The sequence below is a fragment of the Primulina huaijiensis genome, chromosome 9 (assembly GCF_012295235.1).
Source record: "Primulina huaijiensis isolate GDHJ02 chromosome 9, ASM1229523v2, whole genome shotgun sequence".
In the NCBI taxonomy this organism is placed as follows: Eukaryota; Viridiplantae; Streptophyta; class Magnoliopsida; order Lamiales; family Gesneriaceae; genus Primulina; species Primulina huaijiensis.
The window spans coordinates 15,263,812-15,286,394 of record NC_133314.1 but is presented as its reverse complement, the minus strand read 5'-3'; the positions used below and the strand labels follow the sequence as shown (position 1 = coordinate 15,286,394).

Genomic DNA, 22,583 nt, shown 5'->3' with positions numbered 1-22,583 from the left:
AAATATATTTCTTGGAACTAAAACCAACAAAAACAATGGTGAATACAATATCAGGTCCTGTAGACTTGATTAAAGGATGTGGTAAAGCACAATTTTTGTTACATAATGGTACAAAATTTTTGATCAATGATGCTTTGTATTCACCACAATCGAAAAGAAATTTGTTGAGTTTTAATGATATATATTCCCATGGGTATGATACTCAAACAATGAATGAAGGGAATGAGAAATATATGTGTCTTACCACATATAAAGCAGGAAAGAAATATGTGATTGAAAAACTACCAATGCTCCCTACTGGATTGCATTATACACATATAAGTCCCATTGAATCAAACATGGTAGTTGATAATTCTTCAATATTAACCAATTGGCATGATCGATTAGGACATTCTGGTTCAACAATGATGCGAAGAATTATAGAAAATACACATGGTCATCTGCTGAAAGACCAGAAGATCTTTTGATCTTCAGAATAATAAGTTTCAATGTAAAGCATGTTCTCTTGGAAAACTTATTATAAGACCATCACCAGCCAAAATCCAAACTGAATCACCAATGTTTCTTGAACGTATTCAGGGTGATATTTGTGGACCAATTCATCCACCATGTGGACCATTCAGATACTTTATGGTATTGATTGATGCCTCCAGCAGATGGTCACATGTATGTTTATTGTCAACTCGAAATGTTGCATTTGCAAGATTACTTGCTCAAATAATAAAATTGAGTAATCAATTTTCCGATTATACAATCAAGAAAATTAGACTTGATAATGCTGGTGAATTTACTTCCCAGACTTTCAATGATTATTGTATGTCTATGGGAATCATTGTTGAGCATCCTGTTGCTCATGTACATACACAGAATGGATTGGCTGAATCATTGATTAAACGCTACAAATGATTGCTAGACCAATGATTATGAAAACAAACCTTCCTATTTCTATATGGGGACATGCAATTTTACATGCTGCTTCATTAATTCGCATCAGACCAAGTACATATCATAAATACTCCCCATTGCAGCTTGCATTTGGTGAAGAATCAGACATTTCTCAACTGAGAATTTTTGGATGTATGGTGTATGTGCCTATTGCACCACCTCAACGAAAGAAAATGAGACCTTAAAGAAAGATTGGAATTTATATCGGTTATGATAGTCCATCAATCATTCGATATCTTGAACCTCAGACAGGCGACGTGTTCACATCACGTTTTGCTGATTGTCATTTTAATGAGGAAATCTTCCCAATGTTAGGGGGAGACAAGAAACATACCGAAAAAGAAATTACATGGTATGAATCATCATTGTTACATCTGGATCCAAGAACACAACAATGTGAAAAAGATGTACAGCAAATTGTGCACTTGCAAAGAATAGCAAATCAAATACCAGATGCATTTACAGATGCAAAAAGGGTAACTAAATCATATATACATGCTGTAAATGCTCCTGCTCGAATTGAAATTCCAAAGAAACAAATTGAACAAAGTCATGATGTCGTAAAACGCCTGAAGTGTGGAAGGCCAGTCGGTTCCAAGGATAAAAATTATCGAAAAAAAAATTCATAGAGAAACACAATGATCACAAAATAGAGAATGATGTTCCTGAAGAAACACATGATGATCACAAAATAGAGAATATTGTTCTTGAAGAAACACATGATGATGAAAATGTTCTATCAGAACCACAAACTGACGAGAATAATGAAATCTCTATTAATTATATTAATACTGGAAAAATATGGAACCGAAAAGATATAGAAGAAATTGATGATATATTTTCTTATAATGTGGCAATCGACATCATAAATGATAATGAAGATCATGACCAAAATCTTTTGGTGAATGTAAAAATCGAGAGGATTGGATAAAATGGAAAGATGCCATCCAGGTTGAATTAGATTCGCTAAATAAACGTAATGTTTTTGGACCTATAGTCCTTGCACCTGAAGGTGTAAAACCTGTTGGATACAAATGGGTTTTTATTCGAAAGCGAAATGAGAAAAATGAAATCGTAAGATATAAAGCTCGACTTGTTGCACAAGGTTTTTCTCAAAGGCCTGAAATTGATTATGAAGAAACGTATTCTCTCGTGATGGATGCAATTACGTTTTGGTATTTGATTAGCCTGGCAGTATCTGAAAATTTAGAAATGCGTCTTATGGATGTTGTTACAGCTTACTTATATGGATCACTTGATAGTAATATATTTATGAAAATCCGTGAAGAATTTAAGATGCCTGAAGCACAAAGTTCAAAACTCAGAGAATGTTATTCTGTGAAATTACAAAGATCATTATATGGGTTAAAACAATCCGGCCGAATGTGGTATAATCGGTTAAGTGATCACTTGATGAAAAAGGAATATGTAAATAATTCAATATGCCCTTGTGTTTTCATTAAGAAAACAACATCCGGATGCGTAATTATTGTTGTATATGTTGATGATTTAAACATCATTGGAACGAATAATGAAATTCATGAAGTTGTGTCATACTTGAAGGAAGAATTTGAAATGAAGGATCTTGGAAAAACCAAGTATTGTCTGGGTTTACAAATTGAACAAAAAGAATATGGAATATTTGTTCACCAGAAAAATTATACAGAAAGGATCCTTAAACGTTTTAATATGGATAAATCAAATCCTTTAAGTACTCCAATAGTTGGTAGATCATTAAACATAGAAAAAGATCCATTCCGTCCATGTGAAGATGATGAAGATATTCTTGGTCCAGAAGTACCATATTTAAGTGCTATCGGTGTCCTTATGTATCTTACAAATTGTACAAGGCCTGATATATCTTTTGCCGTAAATTTATTGGCAAGATTTAGCACATATCCAACAAAGAGACACTGGAACGGGATTAAACATATATTCCGTTATCTACGAGGAACGACAGACTTGGGACTTTTGTATTCAAAAGATGCTAATCCAAGTATAATTGGTTATGCCGATGCTGGATACTTATCTGATCCACACAAAGCACGTTCTCAAACTGGATATGTATTTACTCGTGGAGGCACTGCAATTTCTTGGCGTTCACAGAAACAAACACTTGTAACAACTTCATCAAATCATGCCGAGATTATTGCACTACATGAAGCAAGCCGTGAATGTGTGTGGTTAAAATCAATGACTCAACATATCCAAATCTCATGCGGATTATCATTCGACGAGAAGCCTGTGATACTATATGAAGATAATGCTGCATGTGTTGCTCAAATGAAAGAAGGATACATAAAAAGCGACAGAACTAAACATATTCCTCCTAAGTTCTTCGCATTCACCAAGGAGCTTGAGAAGAATAAATATATTGATGTTCGTCACATTCAATCAAGTGAAAACTCATCAGATCTCTTCACAAAGGCACTTCCTACAACAATATTCAGAAAGCACATATATAATATTGGAATGCGCAATCTACGAAATTTGTGAAGAATTGTTCGTGTCAACATGAGGGGGAGTTTACGTGACTGCACTCTTTTTCCCTTACTATGGTTTTTATCCCAAATGGGTTTTGCTAGTAAGATTTTTAACTAGGCAGTATAAAAACACGTAATGAAGACAATCATTATGATCATCATCACAAGGGGGAGTGTTGAAAATGAATATTTGAATATTGAATATTTGAATATTGAATGTTGAATATTTGAATTTTGAAAATTAGGTAAAATTAGGTGTTGAATATTGAAATTTGTGTGTGATGATGAAGGTAATGATGTAATTTATTTTTTGGATTATTTGTAAAGATTTTCTATAAATAGATCTCTCATTTGTGAAGAAAATCACAATTGAGTTGAGAGAAAAATATTATAAAGTGTGTAGTGTGATAATTTTGAGAGTTTGAGATTTTTATTTTTTACCATAAATTTTTACTTTTTCACGACAGTTTTTTGAGTTTATGATTACGTGAAGAGATTTATAAAATTTGTTCGTTTCTTATTTTTAGGTGAGTTTATTTGATCCAAAATAAATTAAAAATATAAAAAATAAAACCTTAAACCCTAAACCCTGTCGCCAATCCTAGAACAAAATTGTTGAAATTTAGGTGGGTGAAATCTTCCCAATACTCTGCTTTTTGATTCTACACCAGTCCCTTCCCTCGCCGCTGCCTGCGTCGCCTGAAATCGAAGCAAGACCATCGCGCCCCGTAACTTGCGAAATAGGCTGTTGTGGTTCTGGAGTTTTCGCCTTCGATTTCGATTATCCATCAAATCCTCACATCACGATATTGTCCAGGAACATCATTGGAACGCTTTCGAACTAATTCTCCGCATCAAAACGGTATAAAACAAAGACTCCGATTTTATTCTCATTTATTTACCGTCTTGGTACAGTTTTGAACAATTAATTTATAAAAAATAATTTAGCCCCTTTCATTCCAATTCTCGTACTTGTAAACTTGTTAGACTATCGTAGGAATGCTGTAAAATATTTAAGTCGCGTCAATTAGGTACTGAATTGACTAAAAAAATTTACATATCACACTACAAGCTGACCTCTTTCTCATTTTTTTGGGCGGCGGGCATAAGTTAGTTTAGGGGCTTCTTGATGTATGAAAATTTGACCTTTGAGATATGTAAATTCATGTTTCAAATTGATAAATAATCCTTGAGACCTTTGGCAATGTTCGGAACACTAATTATTAGCTTTTGATTTGACCCCCCCCCCCCCCCCCCCCCCCCCCCAAAATCCCATAGTACAAACTGGCCGAAATTTTTGAGCATTTAAAATATAAATATTTTCAGCTTTAAAAATTTCATTTTTAATATTTATAAATGTCCCTTTGTGTTTTCCGAAGCCCAATAAATTATTGGTTTGAGTTTTTGACACTGTAGGATCATTTATTTGGTAAAATTTGTACGGAGTTCAAACTAATTTTAGAAATTATGAAATTTATCTTTTGGGACTATTTTTAGGTATATTCTATATATTTAACTTTTGAAAATTTACTTTAAGATTATTTAGTTATTTCATCGATAGAGTTAGAAATCGATAATAAATATTGGTTACCAGAAAACAGTAAGAAAATTTTAGAGTTAGAGTCTTCTGAATAGTTTGCTAAGTCTACATTTTTATTGATATAGGTTACTTTGAAGAGATTTGAAGAATTTTGTGAAGTTTCAATACGACTTTAAGCTAAGGACGAAAGGTAAAGCTATGACATGTATTGGATTTCAAAAGCCCAAAAAGTTTCTCTGTCCTACTCCAATGTCAGACAATATATAAGCAACAAAACCTCAACTTTCTCCCACTCTGGGACGTGCGACTCTTCTCTTATTTTTTGCTTTCAATTATTTTTCGTGTAATTTTTCTAATAATTTTAAATTTAATTGCCATTTTCGTTTCTTTTTTAGTTTTTCGTTCAAGATTTTGATTAGAAAGTTGTTTTTTTCTGGCCATACATTGACTTCAGTTTTATGTATTATAGATGTTGCAGTTTTATTTTCTTTTTGTTTTCCCTCTGAAGAATTTTATTATCCATTGAGAATTGGGATTTATTCAGTTGATATTTCTTATTCACCGTTTTTGGGGAAAATTTGATATTATTCGTGGTAGGGGCTTAAAGGTAGGACCTTTAATTTTTATTTTATATATATATATATATATTACGTTTTTAAAGTGAGATGGAGATTCATTTACATGTTATCTTGGTCACTTTTTAGTTTCAAATCGATTCAATTCACTATTGATACAGTGGCAATTTATCGGTCGCGTTATTTGCTGAATTATGGAGTTAGCTATTGGAATTCAGTCATAACTTCAGTTGTTTATCTATGGACTTGAACTTTAGGGGGATAAATTTTTCTTAGAAGACCTTCCGGATTTTTGTAACTTTTCTTTTTTACTCTTCTAAATAGAAAAGAAGGAAATGTAGACTAACATATTTTTCATACATGTACATACATATCAAAGTGTATCATTATAATATCACATCTCTGTGTGTGTTTTTTACGTCGTTGTACAACTGATTAGTGGTGGTTACAGGAAGAGATGAGTAAAGCAGAAGCAACTATACGATTCACCAAGCAGCCATACATTGAAGATGTTGGCCCTCGAAGAATGTATGCACGTTCTGTTTCTCGCATTTCATTAACTTTAAAACCAATGGAGCCTTTTCCTTTTACAAGTTATTTCCAAATTATTTACCGTCGATAATCTAGTGTCTAGTTTTGTTGAATTATTATCTCTTCCCCAGTCTTGTGGAAGTGTGGGCATTCTTACCATGTCAATGGTAGTTGATAATTATTATTTTTTTGGTAGGAAACAAGATTATATTAATAAAAGATTTTAATTACAAAAAACTGACAAGAGGTCTACACATGATAAGTTTAAACCGGAATCATATTAACATACTATTAGACTCCAATCCCTGTATAAATCTGTAATTGAAAAAGTTTAAACTCAACATTCTTCCAAATCCAGCATGGGATCCTAAATTTTATCTTGTCCCAGCAATCTTCAAGCCTGTCTTCTTCATTGTCAAAAATCCTCTTGAAAGGTCCTCTTCTATGTCTCAAGGTTCTTCAAGCTGAATGAAGTTTCTTTTCTCACTTAAGCGGATACTAAAAGTAAAATCAATACCTATTCCACTCCAACAAAATTGACCAACAGATGCTGTAAACTACCACAACCCAGAAAATTCTACCCTTCCTGCCTAGATCACGACCAAGATCTGCTGTGAATAAATCCCTAGTTGATCTCAGAGATACCCAAACCGGGTGCAATTCCGTCAATACTTTGAACTAGAGAAAGCTCGTAAAAGGACAATGAATGAGCAATTGGTCCTGGGTCTACACCTCTTGCTGACACAACACACACCAACTTGGACAAAGAGAACAAGTGGGAATGGGATACCTCTTTTGCATCATCTCCCAAGTTGGTAATTTTCCAAACACCGCAGTCCACGAGAACACTTTGAACTTTGGATGGAATCAGCGCTTTCTTAATAGTATGATAAAGAGGAAATGAGGGAAAAGTATTATCCAGAAAAAAAGACTCGAAGAAAGTTTTCACTAAACAAATGCCCCGGAAGAATCCCAAACCCACTTCTTAATGTCTTCAGCTCCTTCAATCAAACCTACCCTCTACAAGGACCCTGGTAGTAGCTCAAATCGTTCACCTTCTCATCGCTCAAATCTCGACGAAAGTGCAAATTCCATGAAAGATTGGAAAAATTGGATGAAGATTGGAAAGAAAAAAGTGAGAGATTAGCTGATTATGAGCCAAAGAAATCTGAAAATAATGATGGAAAAAGTTCCTGAAAAGAGGAATCCCCCACCATTTGTCCTCCCAAAACTTGATCTTATTTCTCCCTCTAACCACATCCCACACTGAGAAAAAAAGCCGGATAGATCTTCGAAATAAATTTCCAGGGACTCTTAAAAGTAGCACTCATCGCTAGACCCGCATCCCATCCATTATATTGTAATGTAACCCATATTTGCTAACAATCTTCTTCCATAACGACTCCATCTCACTGAAGAATCCCGACCACCATTTTCTTAGCAGATTCCTCAGACAAATGTTACCAATACCCAATCCCTCGCGCTTTTTTGGTCTACAAACTTGGTCCCAAGCTACCAAGTGACAATGGTGATTCCCAGCAGGTTCATCCCACAAAAAGTCCCTCATAATCTTCTCCATGTTGTCCGCTACACCCCAGGGGATCTTAAATAAAGGCATGAAATACATTGGTAAATTATTCAACACTGCTCATATTAGAATCAATCTACCCCATGTAGATAGGAACACTTTCTTCCAACTCGCTAACTTCATACGCATCTTGAAAAGGACTGGCTTCCAAAAAGAGATTTTTAATGGATTTCCCACCTCATGAAACACCAGATATCTTATGGGCCAAGACTCTCCCACAACCAATTTCGCTAGCTAACCCTTCCACTTTCTCTTCTTCATTATTAAGCCCCAATAAAGCTTTTTTTTCCAGATTGACCTTTAACCCTGACATTTTACAAAACGATTGTAAAATCTCCTCCAAAACACTCAGATGGATATCATTCTTCACAAAGAACAAACTGAATATGAGAGATCTCAGCCTCTTCTCTACTTACTTCCAAACCCTGCGCTTTTTTCCAGATTGACCTTTAACCCTGACATTTTACAAAAAGATTATAAAATTTCTTCCAAAAAACTCAAATGGCTATCATTCTTCACAAAGAACAAACTGAATATGGGAGATCTCAGTCTCTTCTCTGCCTATTTCCAAATCATGAATAAGGTACATTGCCTTTGTTTTGTCGACCAATCTGCCCAACACATCTACTACCAAGTTAAACAGGAAAGGGTAATTTTAGTTGAGAATTTAGTTGTATTAACCCATTTAAAACCTCTATTTTTAAAATATCCTTATTTAATAACAATTTTATAACTTAACCTTGTGTTATTTTAAAATCTTAAAATTCCCGTACTCTACTTTTTTTTTCTCACTCAATTTAGTACTATAACTTATAATTTATTACGACGACTTAGTAGAAATAAATTTACTTTCTATATCTGGGTTTGACATGCAAGTATTTTTTTTATATAAAAATGGTCTATTTTTTATTTTATTTTGATAAATATTAATTTATATTAGTAATAGTGCATTAATATAGAATGAATGTTTGGTATGAATTAGTGTAATATTTGGTCAATTTAATATAAATGTATTAAATTCATTACGTTATAACAATAATAATAATAATAATTATTATTATTATAAAAGAGAGCTACAGTTAGTATTCTTATTGTTCATCATTATTTTTATTATTATTTCATTATTTTTTTATAATACTATTAATATTTATTTTCTATTTACAAATTTAAAAAGAAAAAACAGGGAGAACAAGAAAGTTAGACTCTGCAGTCTGCTCTAACTATCTCATGTTGTAAAATGGGATTTGTTCATATTTTATTATTATTATTATTTTTCAAAAAACGTCAACTTATTGTTTATTTGACTACTAATTTTAATGGAAAATTCCTATCTATTTATAGATTTTCTTTAATATATATATAAAAATATTTTCAGATTTTAATCATGAACTTGTATTTTGCAATTTAATATGTTTTTTGTGCTTGTGTAGAAAGGTTTGAAAGAAGGCTAAATAAAACGAAAGGTTTTAAAAGTTATTTTTGTAACTTAAGGCCATTTTTAAAAATTAAGTTTCTTGAAGGCCAAAATTCATTATGATAGTTTGTGAAAGGGCTTTTTAGAAAATCCCTCATTTTAATTTCAGATTTTCAGTGAGGATGTCTTCTTCCCTTTATTTGACAAATTATTGCATAAAGTATTGAGATGCTTGCTATTTGATAGATGACACATACTCTTTGACAGTCAGACAATTCAAAGAGTTTTAGGTGTCCTATTAATAAATTCTTAGTAACAAAATTTGAAGCATTTACATGGTTTAATTTAATGTGGACTAGAAAATTATTCACTTCTTTCCCTTAAGAACATTTTGTAGCAAATGAGCTAATTATGGATTTATGACTTGAATGACAATCTTATCTTACAGCAAGACATTTGAAATTTATCCGAGTTTGTGATTGTTCAGTTACCTAAGCTGTATTTGTCGTTCTTCCAGAGAAAGCATTCAGTTTTCTACATTCTCCGACACTGAAATATTAAAAGCTGCTGAAGTTGAAGTTTCTCTTGGCGTCTATTATGACTCTTATAGAAAGCCTATTGACAATGGCTTGTTAGATCCTCGAATGGTAATGACGCAACTCATTTTCTTTTTAAATTGCTCTGTTGTTTTGTTATATATGTTCAAGTTTATTTCCTTTTTTACTGTTTGCCAATCTAAATCTTTGCTCAAGATGAAAATCTGAAGTTTAGGTGGTTGATTTGTTTTCTTTATATTATGACCGACATGGCATTTGAAATTTGGATGATTGATTTTGAAACTTGCTGAACGTTTAAGTTTAGGCACTTTGGCGAACCTCTTATGCTATTTCCTTTCTTGTTGGTACTTGGGCAGTGTTTTGTTTCTAATTTTTCAATTGCTCACTTTTTGGTTCTACTCCTTCCTTAGTGTTCCATTGTGGTCTATCCCCCCCCCCCTTTTTTTTTTAAATTTACTTTGGGCGGATCCCACATAATATTTTGGAATTTTGCTTCAAATAAATTAGTTTACCTTGTCATATTCAAAATGCTCTTGTTATAAGAGAAAGTTGCATTTTATCTTCTGATCAACAGTATTCTATGATTGATGTTCCTCGCGAGGATGAAAATGATGTATCAAAGAACCATTTTCCTATTCTTCTGTGGGTCACCTTCCAAACAGAATATGATTGAACAGTTCATTGTATTTTGCTTCAAAATTTTGATAATGGAAACTGGAAAGAAAAACATAATTTTAACTTTGACAGTGATTGGATTATTGAACTTTTGACTTGGCTCGACTCTCTTTTTTATGCTGTATATGAATGTCAAGGTGATGGTAACCAGCTTACATGTTAATTTAAATAATTCTACATGAGTTTTAACATCTTTACTGAAAATTCAAGAGTGGCCTTTTCTTTGCAAATAAAAAAGATCCGTAACCCTTCATAACCTAAAAAAAAGAAGTTAGTGATTGATAACGGTGTGATAGTGTTAGATTTGTCTTAATTGACACCTTTTTGTGTTTCAGGGGCCTACAAACAAGAATGTCTCTTGTACAACTTGCAACGGGAAGCTTCGTCATTGTCCTGGGCACTGTGGATACTTGGCTTTAGCTCTTCCTGTGTATAACGTTGGATATTTAAGTACAATAGTAGATATCCTGAAGTGTATCTGCAAGGTACCTAACTCATGCTATTTTTCCTTGTTTACTAAATTTAAAATGACAATTTTATGCTAATGGAATCTGAGTAAGTAGAAAATCGTGATAACTTTTATTTCAACGATTTGCATGCTTTCATTAACTAGACTTAATCAAGGATACTGACAGCCCTCAGATCCTCGTTAGAACTTATGTGCTGAAATGAAATCATTATGCAAAAACTTGTATTGAGAACACTGCAATTTCTTTTGACAAGCTTACAAAGTTTCTCCTTGGCATAACAGTTTAAAAGCCCCTCAAAAGGTTTTGCAAATGTTACAAGCAACATTATATTTTTCAAATTTCATGCTAACAATTTAATATACCTTAAAGGAAAATCCTATTTTTGTTCTAGTTCAGTTACTGGAGCACTGAAACTCTAGCATGTCATAGTACTTGGGTCAGATGTATATGTTATGGAAATACTCTTGTTATGCATATGATGACACAGTTAAAAGTCTCCATTACAAGGTTCTTATTTTTGGATGTGTCATGGGGTATGTTGCAACTCATCAGACAAGTGAACGTGCGTTTCTGGCACCCATATATAAATTCGAATTCAAATTAAAGAGACTCAGGGCTGTAATGTGTGGTGTTGAGTTCCAATGCAACAACGATATGAAAAAGTTTAGAAAGATTTAGTACCATAGAATGACATTTTTTACATCATGTGCATAGTGAATTATATCCTATATAGTTTCAACATTTTAGTTGCAAAATATTAACTTATGCTTGTAGCTTACTGGGCCATTCTCAAACCAGTTCCTACATGTGTATATTTAATTTTGTTAATCTTTAACATTGTGTCTGCATTTTTATATCTTTCACAAATTACCTCAAAATACTTTATGTTTTTACTTGGATGCCGGACTCTGAAATTTGGATTTGATGATGGATTTGTTTTTACAATATTTATATTTTTTGTCAACTCTCTTCCCCCCCATCATTTTAATCAATATTATTTTTTGACCTAGAGATTAATTTTTGTCCAATTTACTAGTTTTCTGTTGAAAGTTTATCATCTGGTTCACATCTTCTCTATGAATAGAAATGTTCCAGAATACTTCTTGAGGAAAGAGTCCGTCAAGAATTTCTGAGGAAAATGAGAAATCCACAATTAGATCTGTTGAAAAAGAATGAGTTACTGAAACAAGTAGTAAAGAAGTGCAATGCTCTGGCAGGGAGTAAGAAGGCTCATAAGTGCTCCAGATGTGGACATAAAAATGGTCAGGCACCCAATCAATGGCAAAATGTTGTTGTTGAATTCATAAATTGGATGATATAAGTCTATGTCATTGAATATGTATGTGGTAAATGAGTAAATGCTTCAGAGATCCAGGGAAATCAGTTATTACCGGGAACAACAAGAGAACGGTGTAAAAACTGTATTATTATTTGGTAAAAGCATAAAGACAAGCCATATGAATAGTCTTGAACCTTCGAAATGCCCCATTCTTGCTATTGAATACTAGCAGTGTCTGTCATATCGGATGCATAGGCATAGAGCCTACCTCCTTTCCTCGGAAACATGAACCGAAACTGAAATTGTTTTTCAAAAATGGAAACAAAAAATGAGGATTACAGTTGGATTCTAATTCCTAAAAATAATATAATGGAACCATGTGGAACCATTAAACCTGTAAATTATCCTTAAATAAGGTCTTGGCAACTTAATTTATATAATTAAATTACTTTATATAAATATAATTTTTAACTCCCTGTTATTATTTGTTTAAAAAATTAAAAGTGCATAATATTTTGTGATGTAATCGTCAATTAATTAACTTTAATTAGTTTGATTACCTCACAAATTTTAACGTTATTTTTTTTCTAACCGTTAAAATTTAGAAAAATAAATCAGTTTAAATTTGTTCAAACTGTATCCAAATTGGAACCAAAACCGCGAGGAACCTGAATTAAAACCGTATCCAAGTTGTTTGTTTCCGACTCCACATTTTATTGGAACGGAAACTTCGGTTTGGCTAACAATATTAATGTTGTGAATGGCGGGAGGCGGCGGGGCAGTCGGTGACATCCTACCGCCTCGGCCTAGGCGGTGCCCAGGCGGTTGCATTTTTTTAAGTAATTTTTTCTTATAGATAATCATATATAATCATGCAAATGACTATCGAGTAAGCGTCATAATGCAAATGACTATCAAGTCTACCTTAAACTTCCATCAATAATCTTCAAAATAGGGATGACATTTTCCTCTTTTTTGAAAGATTTTTTAATGTCTTCTTTGGCTTGTTTAAAAGCACCCAATAAAAGGTCATTGAGGGCTTCTTGTCACCGTCAACAAGGCGTAATATGATGTTTCATCTTATAAACTCCTCCTTCAATAAACCTCTTGCACCACTTGCATGTTTTCCAATCCCTTTTTAGGGATGGCAATGGGTAGGGTATGGGTCGGATTTCATATATCCATCCCCATACCCATTTATTAAATTCATCCCCATACCCATCGGGNAGATATGGTAGAGAGGCCGCGTAGGAAAATCTTTGCCTGCTAAACAAGAGCGCACTGCTTTGTCCCAGGGAGAAAGTGAGAGCGCACCGTTCACCCTGAACACAATCTTCCTAGAAATGGCAAAAAGGCCAGCATATAACTGAAACTCAAAAGGCAATTAGTCAAAATGATTAATTCATTTGAATTTTCAAATGAATTTGAATAAAACTTTCCTTCNTTAATTAATTAATTTAAACGGGTATTCGGGTCGGGTGTGGGTCGGATTATTTCAAACCCGCCTCTATACTCGAACCCAAAAATCCCCATACCCGATTACCCAATTATTTAATCGGGTCTAAAAATCCCTCCATACCCTCTTCTATTCGGGTCGGGTATCGGATCCTTCAACGGGTTCGGAGGAAATTGCCATCCCTATCCCTTTTCTCTTTATTATACAACACCTCATATTCGCAAACAATATCACTAGACTTTGGCTTAAATTCCAACTCCGATTGTTTATCCTTTTCCGTCATTAATCTTCAACAATAAATCAATAATAATATGGAATAAAAACAAATTTGATTTTTTAAAAGATCACAAAATCTGAAATATTATAAAAAAGTATGTTAAATAATATATATACAATGCTTAACGTAAAGCTTCTTGCTGATGGCGGCGGCAGACAGTTTGTGTGGTGGACTTAGTGATTGATAGTGAGGAGTGAGAGCCAAGAGTTAAAAAAAAAAGAAAGTGAGGTCTTATTTAAACAAATAGGGTTTTGAGTTTTAAATTAATTTACTTTGACTAGGTTTTTAAAATTTGTTGACTACAACTTGGCCCGCCTGCTCACCGTCTCCACCCACCTCGACCGCTTACCCACTGCCCTCGACCACCTGCCCACCGCCGTATAGCTTGGGCCGCCTAAAACAGCCACCTCATGCGTTGGCAGGACGGTCGAGGGCCGCCTAACGCCTCGACCGCCATTTAGAACACTGCATAGGATACAATACCTTCTCTATTTCTCGTTTGCTGTTATTTGCACTAGTAGAATGAGTAATGCCCTCAGTTTGTCTTATATTTGCTGCCGGACTTAGGATTACCACTTACAACTTGATGCTGAAATTTCAACTATTTCTGTACTGTAGGCATGGTAAAAAGGGCACCCATGAGAATCCAACTTAATCGTGTGAAAGTTGACGGTTACATGGATGAATGTCAATCTGCTCTTTCCCACACCAAGGATTTCAAGGGAATTATAGATTTCTCTTACACACTTGATCCTAGAATAGTCCACCACCTACTGAATAATATGCTAGACGAGGTACTCTTTTATTATCTTGACTTGAAGAAGCACCTCAATAAGCTATAAGAACTTTTTGCTTTACTCTTTTCAGCATCATCATAAACTCACGTCTGATTTTATTTTCTCTCAGTTTCTGTAGTTCATGTTTGTCTTTTGGTTTTATCTTCAGGATTGTGAATTGCTTTATCTAAATGACAGGCCAGAGAAACTTATGATCACCAATATTCTTGTGCCACCAATTGCCATACGCCCTTCTGTCTTTGTAGATGGTGGAATACTGAGGTCAACTCTTGCATTACTATATTTCTCTCTCTTTCTGTTTATTCTGGTTATTTTTATGCTTGAGGGAGTTGAAATTGCAGCTTTTATTGTGATCTTGTTAGAAACTCTAAGATTGATAGCAGCTTGTTAGAAACTTGAAGATTGATAGCAACTTGAGCTTAACAAATGCACTAGTTAAATAATAATGTACACACGAAATAAATGTTTGTCTTGCTCTCTAGAATTAACCAATGTTTTTTTAAAAAACACTGCTATGGTCGTGGCGAGGGGGTTGGCTGACGAGAATCAAGAAACGATGTTATGATTTGAATTTGCCATCAGTAGTGGCCGGTCGTTTGGAGGAGCCAGAGATGAGATATTTTTTTCCCTTGCCGCGTATAAACATCATGACGGACCGGGACCGTTTGAGGTAATTCTGGCCGTTGAGTTTGTGGCACGTAATGGATTGAAGCGAAGAGAGATCGGGAGTGGTTGGATGTGGCGGAGCCGATGTTGTTTATCAGAATCCGATGACGAAGCCATATGGTCGTATTTTGTCATGGCGGCGGCTAGGGTTTATTCTTGAAGCTCTGATACCATGTAGATTGGTGTAAAATCTGTATAATGAAGATAATTCTCCTTCATTATTAACGTGAAAGTACATGAAACAATATGAAATATATATAAAGAAAAGCCTAACAGCATATCCCTACAATATCCAATTTATCTGAGTTTAAAGTTAAACTTAAAATAAATATCTTAATTATCTTACATAAGATCTTCAACAAGGTATATAGGGGTAGAGAGAACACTTCGAATAAGACTAATGTGACTGCCTGATGATAGCATGTTTTTCTCCCTTCCTTCAAGTTTAGCTCGAAATTTTTTTCTCCCATAGTATCTACAGCCAAAGTGAAATTCAGAATTGCAGCTTGGTCAACAAACTTGAAAGAGTACAGTCATCTTGGGATCTCGGAGTTGGTTAGGGACTGGAAATTAATTTGCTTGTGATATTATTGATATTAAGTCGTAGAGTTTGGGAATATTGCGGGTACAATGATGATGTATTTTAGCATTGGGTACAATTAAAATTCTTGTAATGTAACTGCGGATTTCTTATCCGCGGTAATGGTGTAACATCAAATTATTATAATAAAATTAGTATTCTATCCAAAAAAAAAAAAATATGCACACAAAATAAATGTTTTTATCTTCATTGTTCAATTGGTTTACACAAAATTGAAATTTACATAATGGGCTTTAATTCATGATTTGGTCGGGCTTAGCATGCTTGTCCTCTAAAAAGTTTAAAAGAATCCTGCATATGATTCCCATTCTGCCTACACTTGTCAATTTCCCTCTCTTGTGTGGCCTATTTATTTGCTTCTTGTAAGCACACTACCAGACATTCCTATGTTGCGTATAACATTTCAATGGACGACAAGTTGTGTAACCTATTGATAAAAAACTTAACATTAAAGAAAAGCTGCGAATGACTAGTGAAAAATGAAAATGCAAAAGGTATCATAAGGTTCAACTGATTTATAAAGTTGTGTTGGTTAGTTAGGACTGTTTTTTTCTCTTTCAAGAATGCAGTACAATTTAGTTCTTGAGTTGATCACCTGTTAACATATTTTGTTCAACTGTTCATATGTTAGCATTTTCATGCTTATATGAACAATCTGCTGCTGCTTGCGTTATAAATTTCAGCTCTTTAGTTTCCATCTATTGAATATTTGAAGAATGAACAAACTGTAATACACCAAGTTCTGGAAAACATTTTTTTCACGCTTTCTTTGTTATCCACTGGTACTCGGCTACTGAGTTAGGATTTAATTAGTAGAATTCAGTTAATAGAAATAACTTACTTTCCCAAATGTTGTTGCTCAGCTAGGGTCAACTAGGCCTGCAATCCATGACTTAAATATGTCTATACCCTCCTCTTGAGAGAGAAATCATCCTGAAGAATTTTCTAATTCTTTGATGGTTGGTGCAGCAATGAGAATGACATTACAGAGAGACTAAAACGCATCATCCAAGCCAATGCTAGACTTCGGCAAGAAATTGAGGAAACAAGCTTTTATAGCAAAGACATGGTATACTTCGCTTTAATCACTTCTCTTTGATGTTCTGTTTAAAACCTATTTCAGCAGTTGTGGTGTCTATTTTCTGGTATTTGTATGCTTTTGTTTTCTTTATTCAACCTGGCTATCTGTGGTCTTCAAATTTTAAGTTCTGAGTTCTTATAGATTTCTTATATAAAGCAGAGCAAATACGTGTTTAGGTGTTTTTCTTAGTTGCTATTAGATAAGGCAGAACCCGTGGTTTAACCAAATACCTGGGTAATCGAGGCATTTTTTCATGAAACAGCACAGTTAGTGCTCAGTTGATTTCTCAGAATTTTAGTCACTAAGGAGATACCGGGAAGTGATGATTACAGAAACACGCGAATAGATATTTTTTGTTGAAATTCCAGTTTAGAATAGTTTTATTTCTCGACCTATTATTTTGTGGATGCATGGTGCAGTTAAGTATTTTCTTCCTTACAAACTACCAAAAACATAACAACGTAATCTTAAATGTGTTATTTACAAAAATGTGGGGCTAGGCTAGCTGGGATGATCTACAAATGGAGGTAGCACAGTATATTAATAGTGAAACCCGTGGAATGCCATCACGCATGGCTGCTACCAGGCCATTGAGTGGTTTTGTTCAGCGCCTTAATGGAAAACAAGGAAGGTTCCGTGGAAATTTGTCTGGGAAGCGTGTAGAATTTACTGGAAGGACTGTTATTTCTCCTGACCCAAACCTGAAAATCAACGAGGTTGGGCTTTCTACCTTTCTTTGAATAAATTTAGGCTCCTTCACTAGTACTTGACTTGCATTTGTTGACAGGTTGCTATTCCGAGCCTAATGGCTCAAATTCTAACTTATCCTGAGTGTGTTTCACACCACAATATAGAGAAATTGCGACAGTGTGTTCGTAATGGGCCGAACAAATACCCAGGTGCAAAGTTTATTAAGCAGCCTAATGGTGATGAGATGTAAGTGTTTGCTTTTTGTTGCAATTTCAATAGGGGTGGAAGTGATTCTCAATGAACATGTTTGTTGTCTTGCAGATCCTTGGAGCGTCATACCAGGAAGTATCATGCAGAGGAGTTGAAGTATGGTTACGTTGTCCATCGCCATCTTGAAGATGGAGATATTGTTTTATTTAATAGGCAACCAAGTTTGCATCGAATGTCAATTATGTGCCATAGGGTACCTACTATTATTCAATTTAAACGTTGAAATCAATTAGATGTCTTTTTTGCATTGTCTGATTCTTTTCATCTGTAGGCAAAGATAATGCCGTGGCGCACCCTGAGGTTCAATGAGTCAGTTTGTAACCCCTACAATGCCGATTTTGATGGTGATGAGATGAATATGCATGTACCACAAACAGAAGAAGCTCGGACTGAGGCTCTTACTCTGATGGGGGTACATGCTGATTGATTTTACATTAGCTTAGCTGTGCTTGGTTAATCCCAGTTTGGACATGTAATACTAACACGGGACCTTGTAATTATGTGTCGAGTCGAGTTAGTTATCTTGTCCAATTGTCCAATCTTGCTCATAAACAATCACATCAGAATTTTGTTTCCACAGCATGTCATGCAATCATATCGGACAAAATTACAATTCCTTTTTACCCAATGGAATCTATTTTGCTGAGGCCATCAATTTAGATTCTTACTGGTTTTAATTCCGCTGTATCGGTAAATGTTTAACAGCGGAACTGGTGTCAGTTGCAGTGACATTTCTACTGTGCTGGTGGAATTTTTTCGTCTTGATAGAAAAGCTCAGAGTGCATTTGGATTGATGAATTTGGAGTTAAGGATTTCAAATCCATGATAATAAATCCATTTGTGTGTTTGGATAATTTCATCTTGCAATAGAATTTAAGTCCTTAAATTTTTAGTTTTTGAATCATGGTATTGGATTTCAAATCCATCTCAATGTAGAGTTATTTCAATTTTTTTCTACAAATGCCTCATCAAATCAAACCCATCAATTCAAATACAGCCTTAGACTAGTGGTGGAAGGTTTAAGGATGAAGGATGGGAGCTCAACTTTGACTGATGGTGCTTAATGTTTATCTCAAACGTGGTTTTGTAAAAGAATGATATAAGCATCATTATAGATGTTTACACAAGAGTAATGACCTCTGCAGAAATTTAATTCATTTTTTCTTCGCATTGCCTAAAGAATACTACATGCTCTCTAGTGTTGCTTTAGTATTTTTTAGTGCTGTTGTGTCAAAACATTGATCAACTTTACTTCTCTGTTGTCTTGATTATAGCTGTTGGTTTGAATGAAAATTAAGGTAGCACATCTCGATAAATCTTTGTTGAAACCTAGGTACCTTTGCTCTGTTAATATGATTCAGGTTTTTGCATTGTAGTGCGCAGGCCATTTGTCCATTTTTGTAATTATTAGTTTTAATTAATATAATATCGTTTCTTATAAAAAAAACCTAGGAACCTTTGCATGATGCTTTTTTTTTATTGATTGCTGCTTTTCAAATAGGTCCACAAGTATGATTGATCGTCGTTTGACTAGGATCCTCGTTGACATTTTATTGGCCCTATTTTTTTGTTCATGTTTCAGGTGCAAAATAATTTATGTACTCCAAAGAATGGGGAAATATTGGTAGCTTCAACACAGGATTTTTTAACATCATCATATCTTATAACAAGGAAAGACACATTTTACGATCGTGCTTCCTTTTCGCTCATGTGTTCGTATATGGGTGATGCCATGGACCCTATTGATTTGCCGACTCCAGCTATAGTTAAGGTTTGTCTGTGTAGCTCTCTCACTATTATGCTTCTAATCGGTAGATTATCACTCCTAACTAGATTATCACTCCTAACTATTCTGCATATTGGAACTCGTGTATCTTTTATTTCTTGTCCTTTTATTTGACCTTCCCGCTCCTTTAACTTCCCCGTTCACTTTTCATTATTCATTCGCCTTGCCAAACTTTTGCCTAACATTTTTATCGTGATTGATTTTCATTACGTGAGTTGTGGTCTTAAACAGTTTGTTTATTATCATCGCTTTTCTTCATCCTTGGGATTTGTTGGGCTTGAATATGCCTGAAACTTTTTATTTTATCGCCGATGATTATGTTTGCATGTTCTTATTTATTGGCAAGTCTCTTTTTTCTTGGTGAGAAATTGCGACTTTTCAGGAGCGACCTCTGAAGATAATTTTTTGTGATTCGGTTTAGGGTTATTTGATAATGCTTCAAGGATGTTTTTTAATGTGACACATTGAGTGTTAAAGCAAGTAAATTATAAATATCAGCTTAAATTGAGGATCATGTTCTTTTGGCTTGCCAAGGAAAGCTTGAAAAAGTCTTGCTTAAGTTTGAACTTAGAATAAAACTAAACCAGTAATAATGCGATCTTATAAATCAGCCTCTAAACTAGGAAATTAACACTATCTAATTCCTAGACTCATGTGTACTAGAAATATAGAGAAATAAATTCCTAATAATCATATAATATTGTCTACAAGATATGGTTTCTATTTTCTACAAAACAAAACATATCTTTTAACTCTTATCCTCATGCTGGCAAGTGAATTACTTCAATTCCTAGCTTGCTCATTAATCTATGATACACAGCTCTAGGAAGTCCCTTTTTGAGTATATCTCCCAGTTGATTGTTAGGTTACAGGAATGGGAAACAAATCAATCCTTTCTGAAGTTTCTCCCGCAACCTCAACAAGTTTTGCACTATCATGATGTACAGAATTATGAGTGACATTGATGACCAGTTTATTATATCAACGGAGCTTTTAGGTTCCTTCACTTGACCTGTGTAGTTCCTCCAAAATTATCGTGAGCTAGAGTTAGCTCTCATGTTACTAGATGATAGATCTAAATTTGGCTTGTGCTCTTGTTCATGAACGTTTTATTTTTTGCTTCTTGAAGTCACAAGATTCCTTCCTAAAAAGTGTGATGCCTACATGTTGATCCTTTATCAACAACTAATCCTGCATAGCCTGCATGAGTATAAGCTTCAAGAGACAACTCAATGACTTTCCTAAACAAGATTGCTTTGCTTGGTGTACCCTTTAAATACAAATTTATGTCCTCTTTGAGATGAATGTCTTTAGAATTATGCATCTATTGGCTTACCAAATAAGTCTCCCAACCAATCTTTGATAGGATATTTCAATCATACGAAATCCAGTCTCCCAACCATAAAAGCATACATTCAATCTTACAAAATCCAGTGTCTAAACTTTTAAAAACGAAACATAAATCTCTCATTAAAATAATCCTCAAAATCTTAATCAAAACTTTGATTATCAGAATATTGTGGAAAATGTAAGGTCTTCGAGAGTGTACTGTCATGTCCTATCCACTCAAGCGTCCGAGCCTCCCTTAACATCATCTTCACCTGCGACCATTCAAACCTAGTGAGTACTAACGACTCAGTACGTCCAAACCATACGTAACGAGTAATACATATACAGACACATGCATCCTTAAAAGAATATTTTCTATAAAATAAGCTGACATAAAAACTCATAAACATTTTCGTAAATCATTTAAGCGCATAATATCATAAAGCATTTTCTTATCGTAAATCATTTTAGTGAAGTTTGATCCTTGAAAGTGACTATTCTTTATCTTTTATCCTCTGTTCGATTGATCAATCTATAAACCAAGGTACCTAGCAACGAGGCGTCAGCAACTCTTATCACTACGCCAAGGCCTAAAATAAAGTAAGTTAACCACCCTTTCTTAAGATGGATCTCCTACAAATCTTCTGTGTCACAGTCAATTTACATCCTTCAAAATATTTTTTTCCTTTCCTTTTATTTATAAAATATCATATCCTCCAAAAATCGTAAAATAAGCATTTTTGGGAAAATCACTCAACTTCAACATTTATCGTAAAAATATCATAAATTCACCATAATCATTTTAAAAATAATTTAATATGTATTATGACCCATCGGGACACTGCCAGGATATTCGAACTACCCCGGACGTAAAATGACCATTTTACCCCCGGATCCCGAACTTCTCGTTTTTGACTTTTCCTACGTTTCTTGACTTGAGACTATCCCGAACCATTATATAACCTTATTTTTGACTTCTAATAATTTTTTTAAACGTAAACTCGTGCCTTTCGATTTATTCAACTTAATCGCTAAACCGTAATTCCGTTTTGTAACCCGATTTAACTCAAAACTTAATAACTTTTTCCCGAACTCGAACAACGACTTACTAGACCCTAGTCCACCCTCGTGAGCCACGGTTCAGCCCACACAAGACCATGGTCCAGCCTCTTTCCTCAGCCCTAGCCAAATCGCAACGGTTTCCCCACAATCACGCGTCACGGCCCCCTTTTCATTGAGCCACCTTCGACCAGCCACTAGCAAGACCAACTCCAGCCCCTTAGCCACCTTCTTAGGACCCTACTGGACCGCCCTTGCACCAGACTCCCGCGCACGGCCACCATATGCAGCCTTTCTCCTTTCCTTTCCCTATCGTTCTACCCTTGTTTCCAGCCACGCTAGGACTCTGAAGGACCATGACTCGACCCAACACAGTGCCTTGATCATGGCTGGACAGCCTGCACTCAGCCCCTCCCTCACAAGTGCCAAAACCGAACCTCCCATGCAAATAATCTTAACCGAGGTTCGGCGCTTTCCCCTCTCGTTCCAGCCCTCTTCTAATCTACGTGGGACT

The 22,583-nt window shown here is 34.7% G+C and overlaps 1 protein-coding gene across 1 annotated transcript in view; it reads left to right on the top strand.

Annotated features, from left to right (window-relative positions):
- The first annotated feature begins 3,989 nt into the window (after positions 1-3,989).
- LOC140984470 (DNA-directed RNA polymerase III subunit 1-like) overlaps positions 3,990-22,583 on the top strand; it is a 41,860-nt gene continuing 23,266 nt past the window's right edge. Inside the window, 14 exon segments of the mRNA XM_073451905.1 lie at positions 3,990-4,290; positions 5,094-5,158; positions 5,995-6,071; positions 9,594-9,723; positions 10,644-10,793; positions 11,863-12,040; positions 14,409-14,584; positions 14,736-14,848; positions 16,824-16,923; positions 17,436-17,651; positions 17,723-17,871; positions 17,947-18,088; positions 18,167-18,307; positions 19,478-19,666. Of these exon segments, the coding sequence (XP_073308006.1) occupies positions 6,001-6,071; positions 9,594-9,723; positions 10,644-10,793; positions 11,863-12,040; positions 14,409-14,584; positions 14,736-14,848; positions 16,824-16,923; positions 17,436-17,651; positions 17,723-17,871; positions 17,947-18,088; positions 18,167-18,307; positions 19,478-19,666 (1,755 nt within the window). The 5' untranslated portion in view covers positions 3,990-4,290; positions 5,094-5,158; positions 5,995-6,000.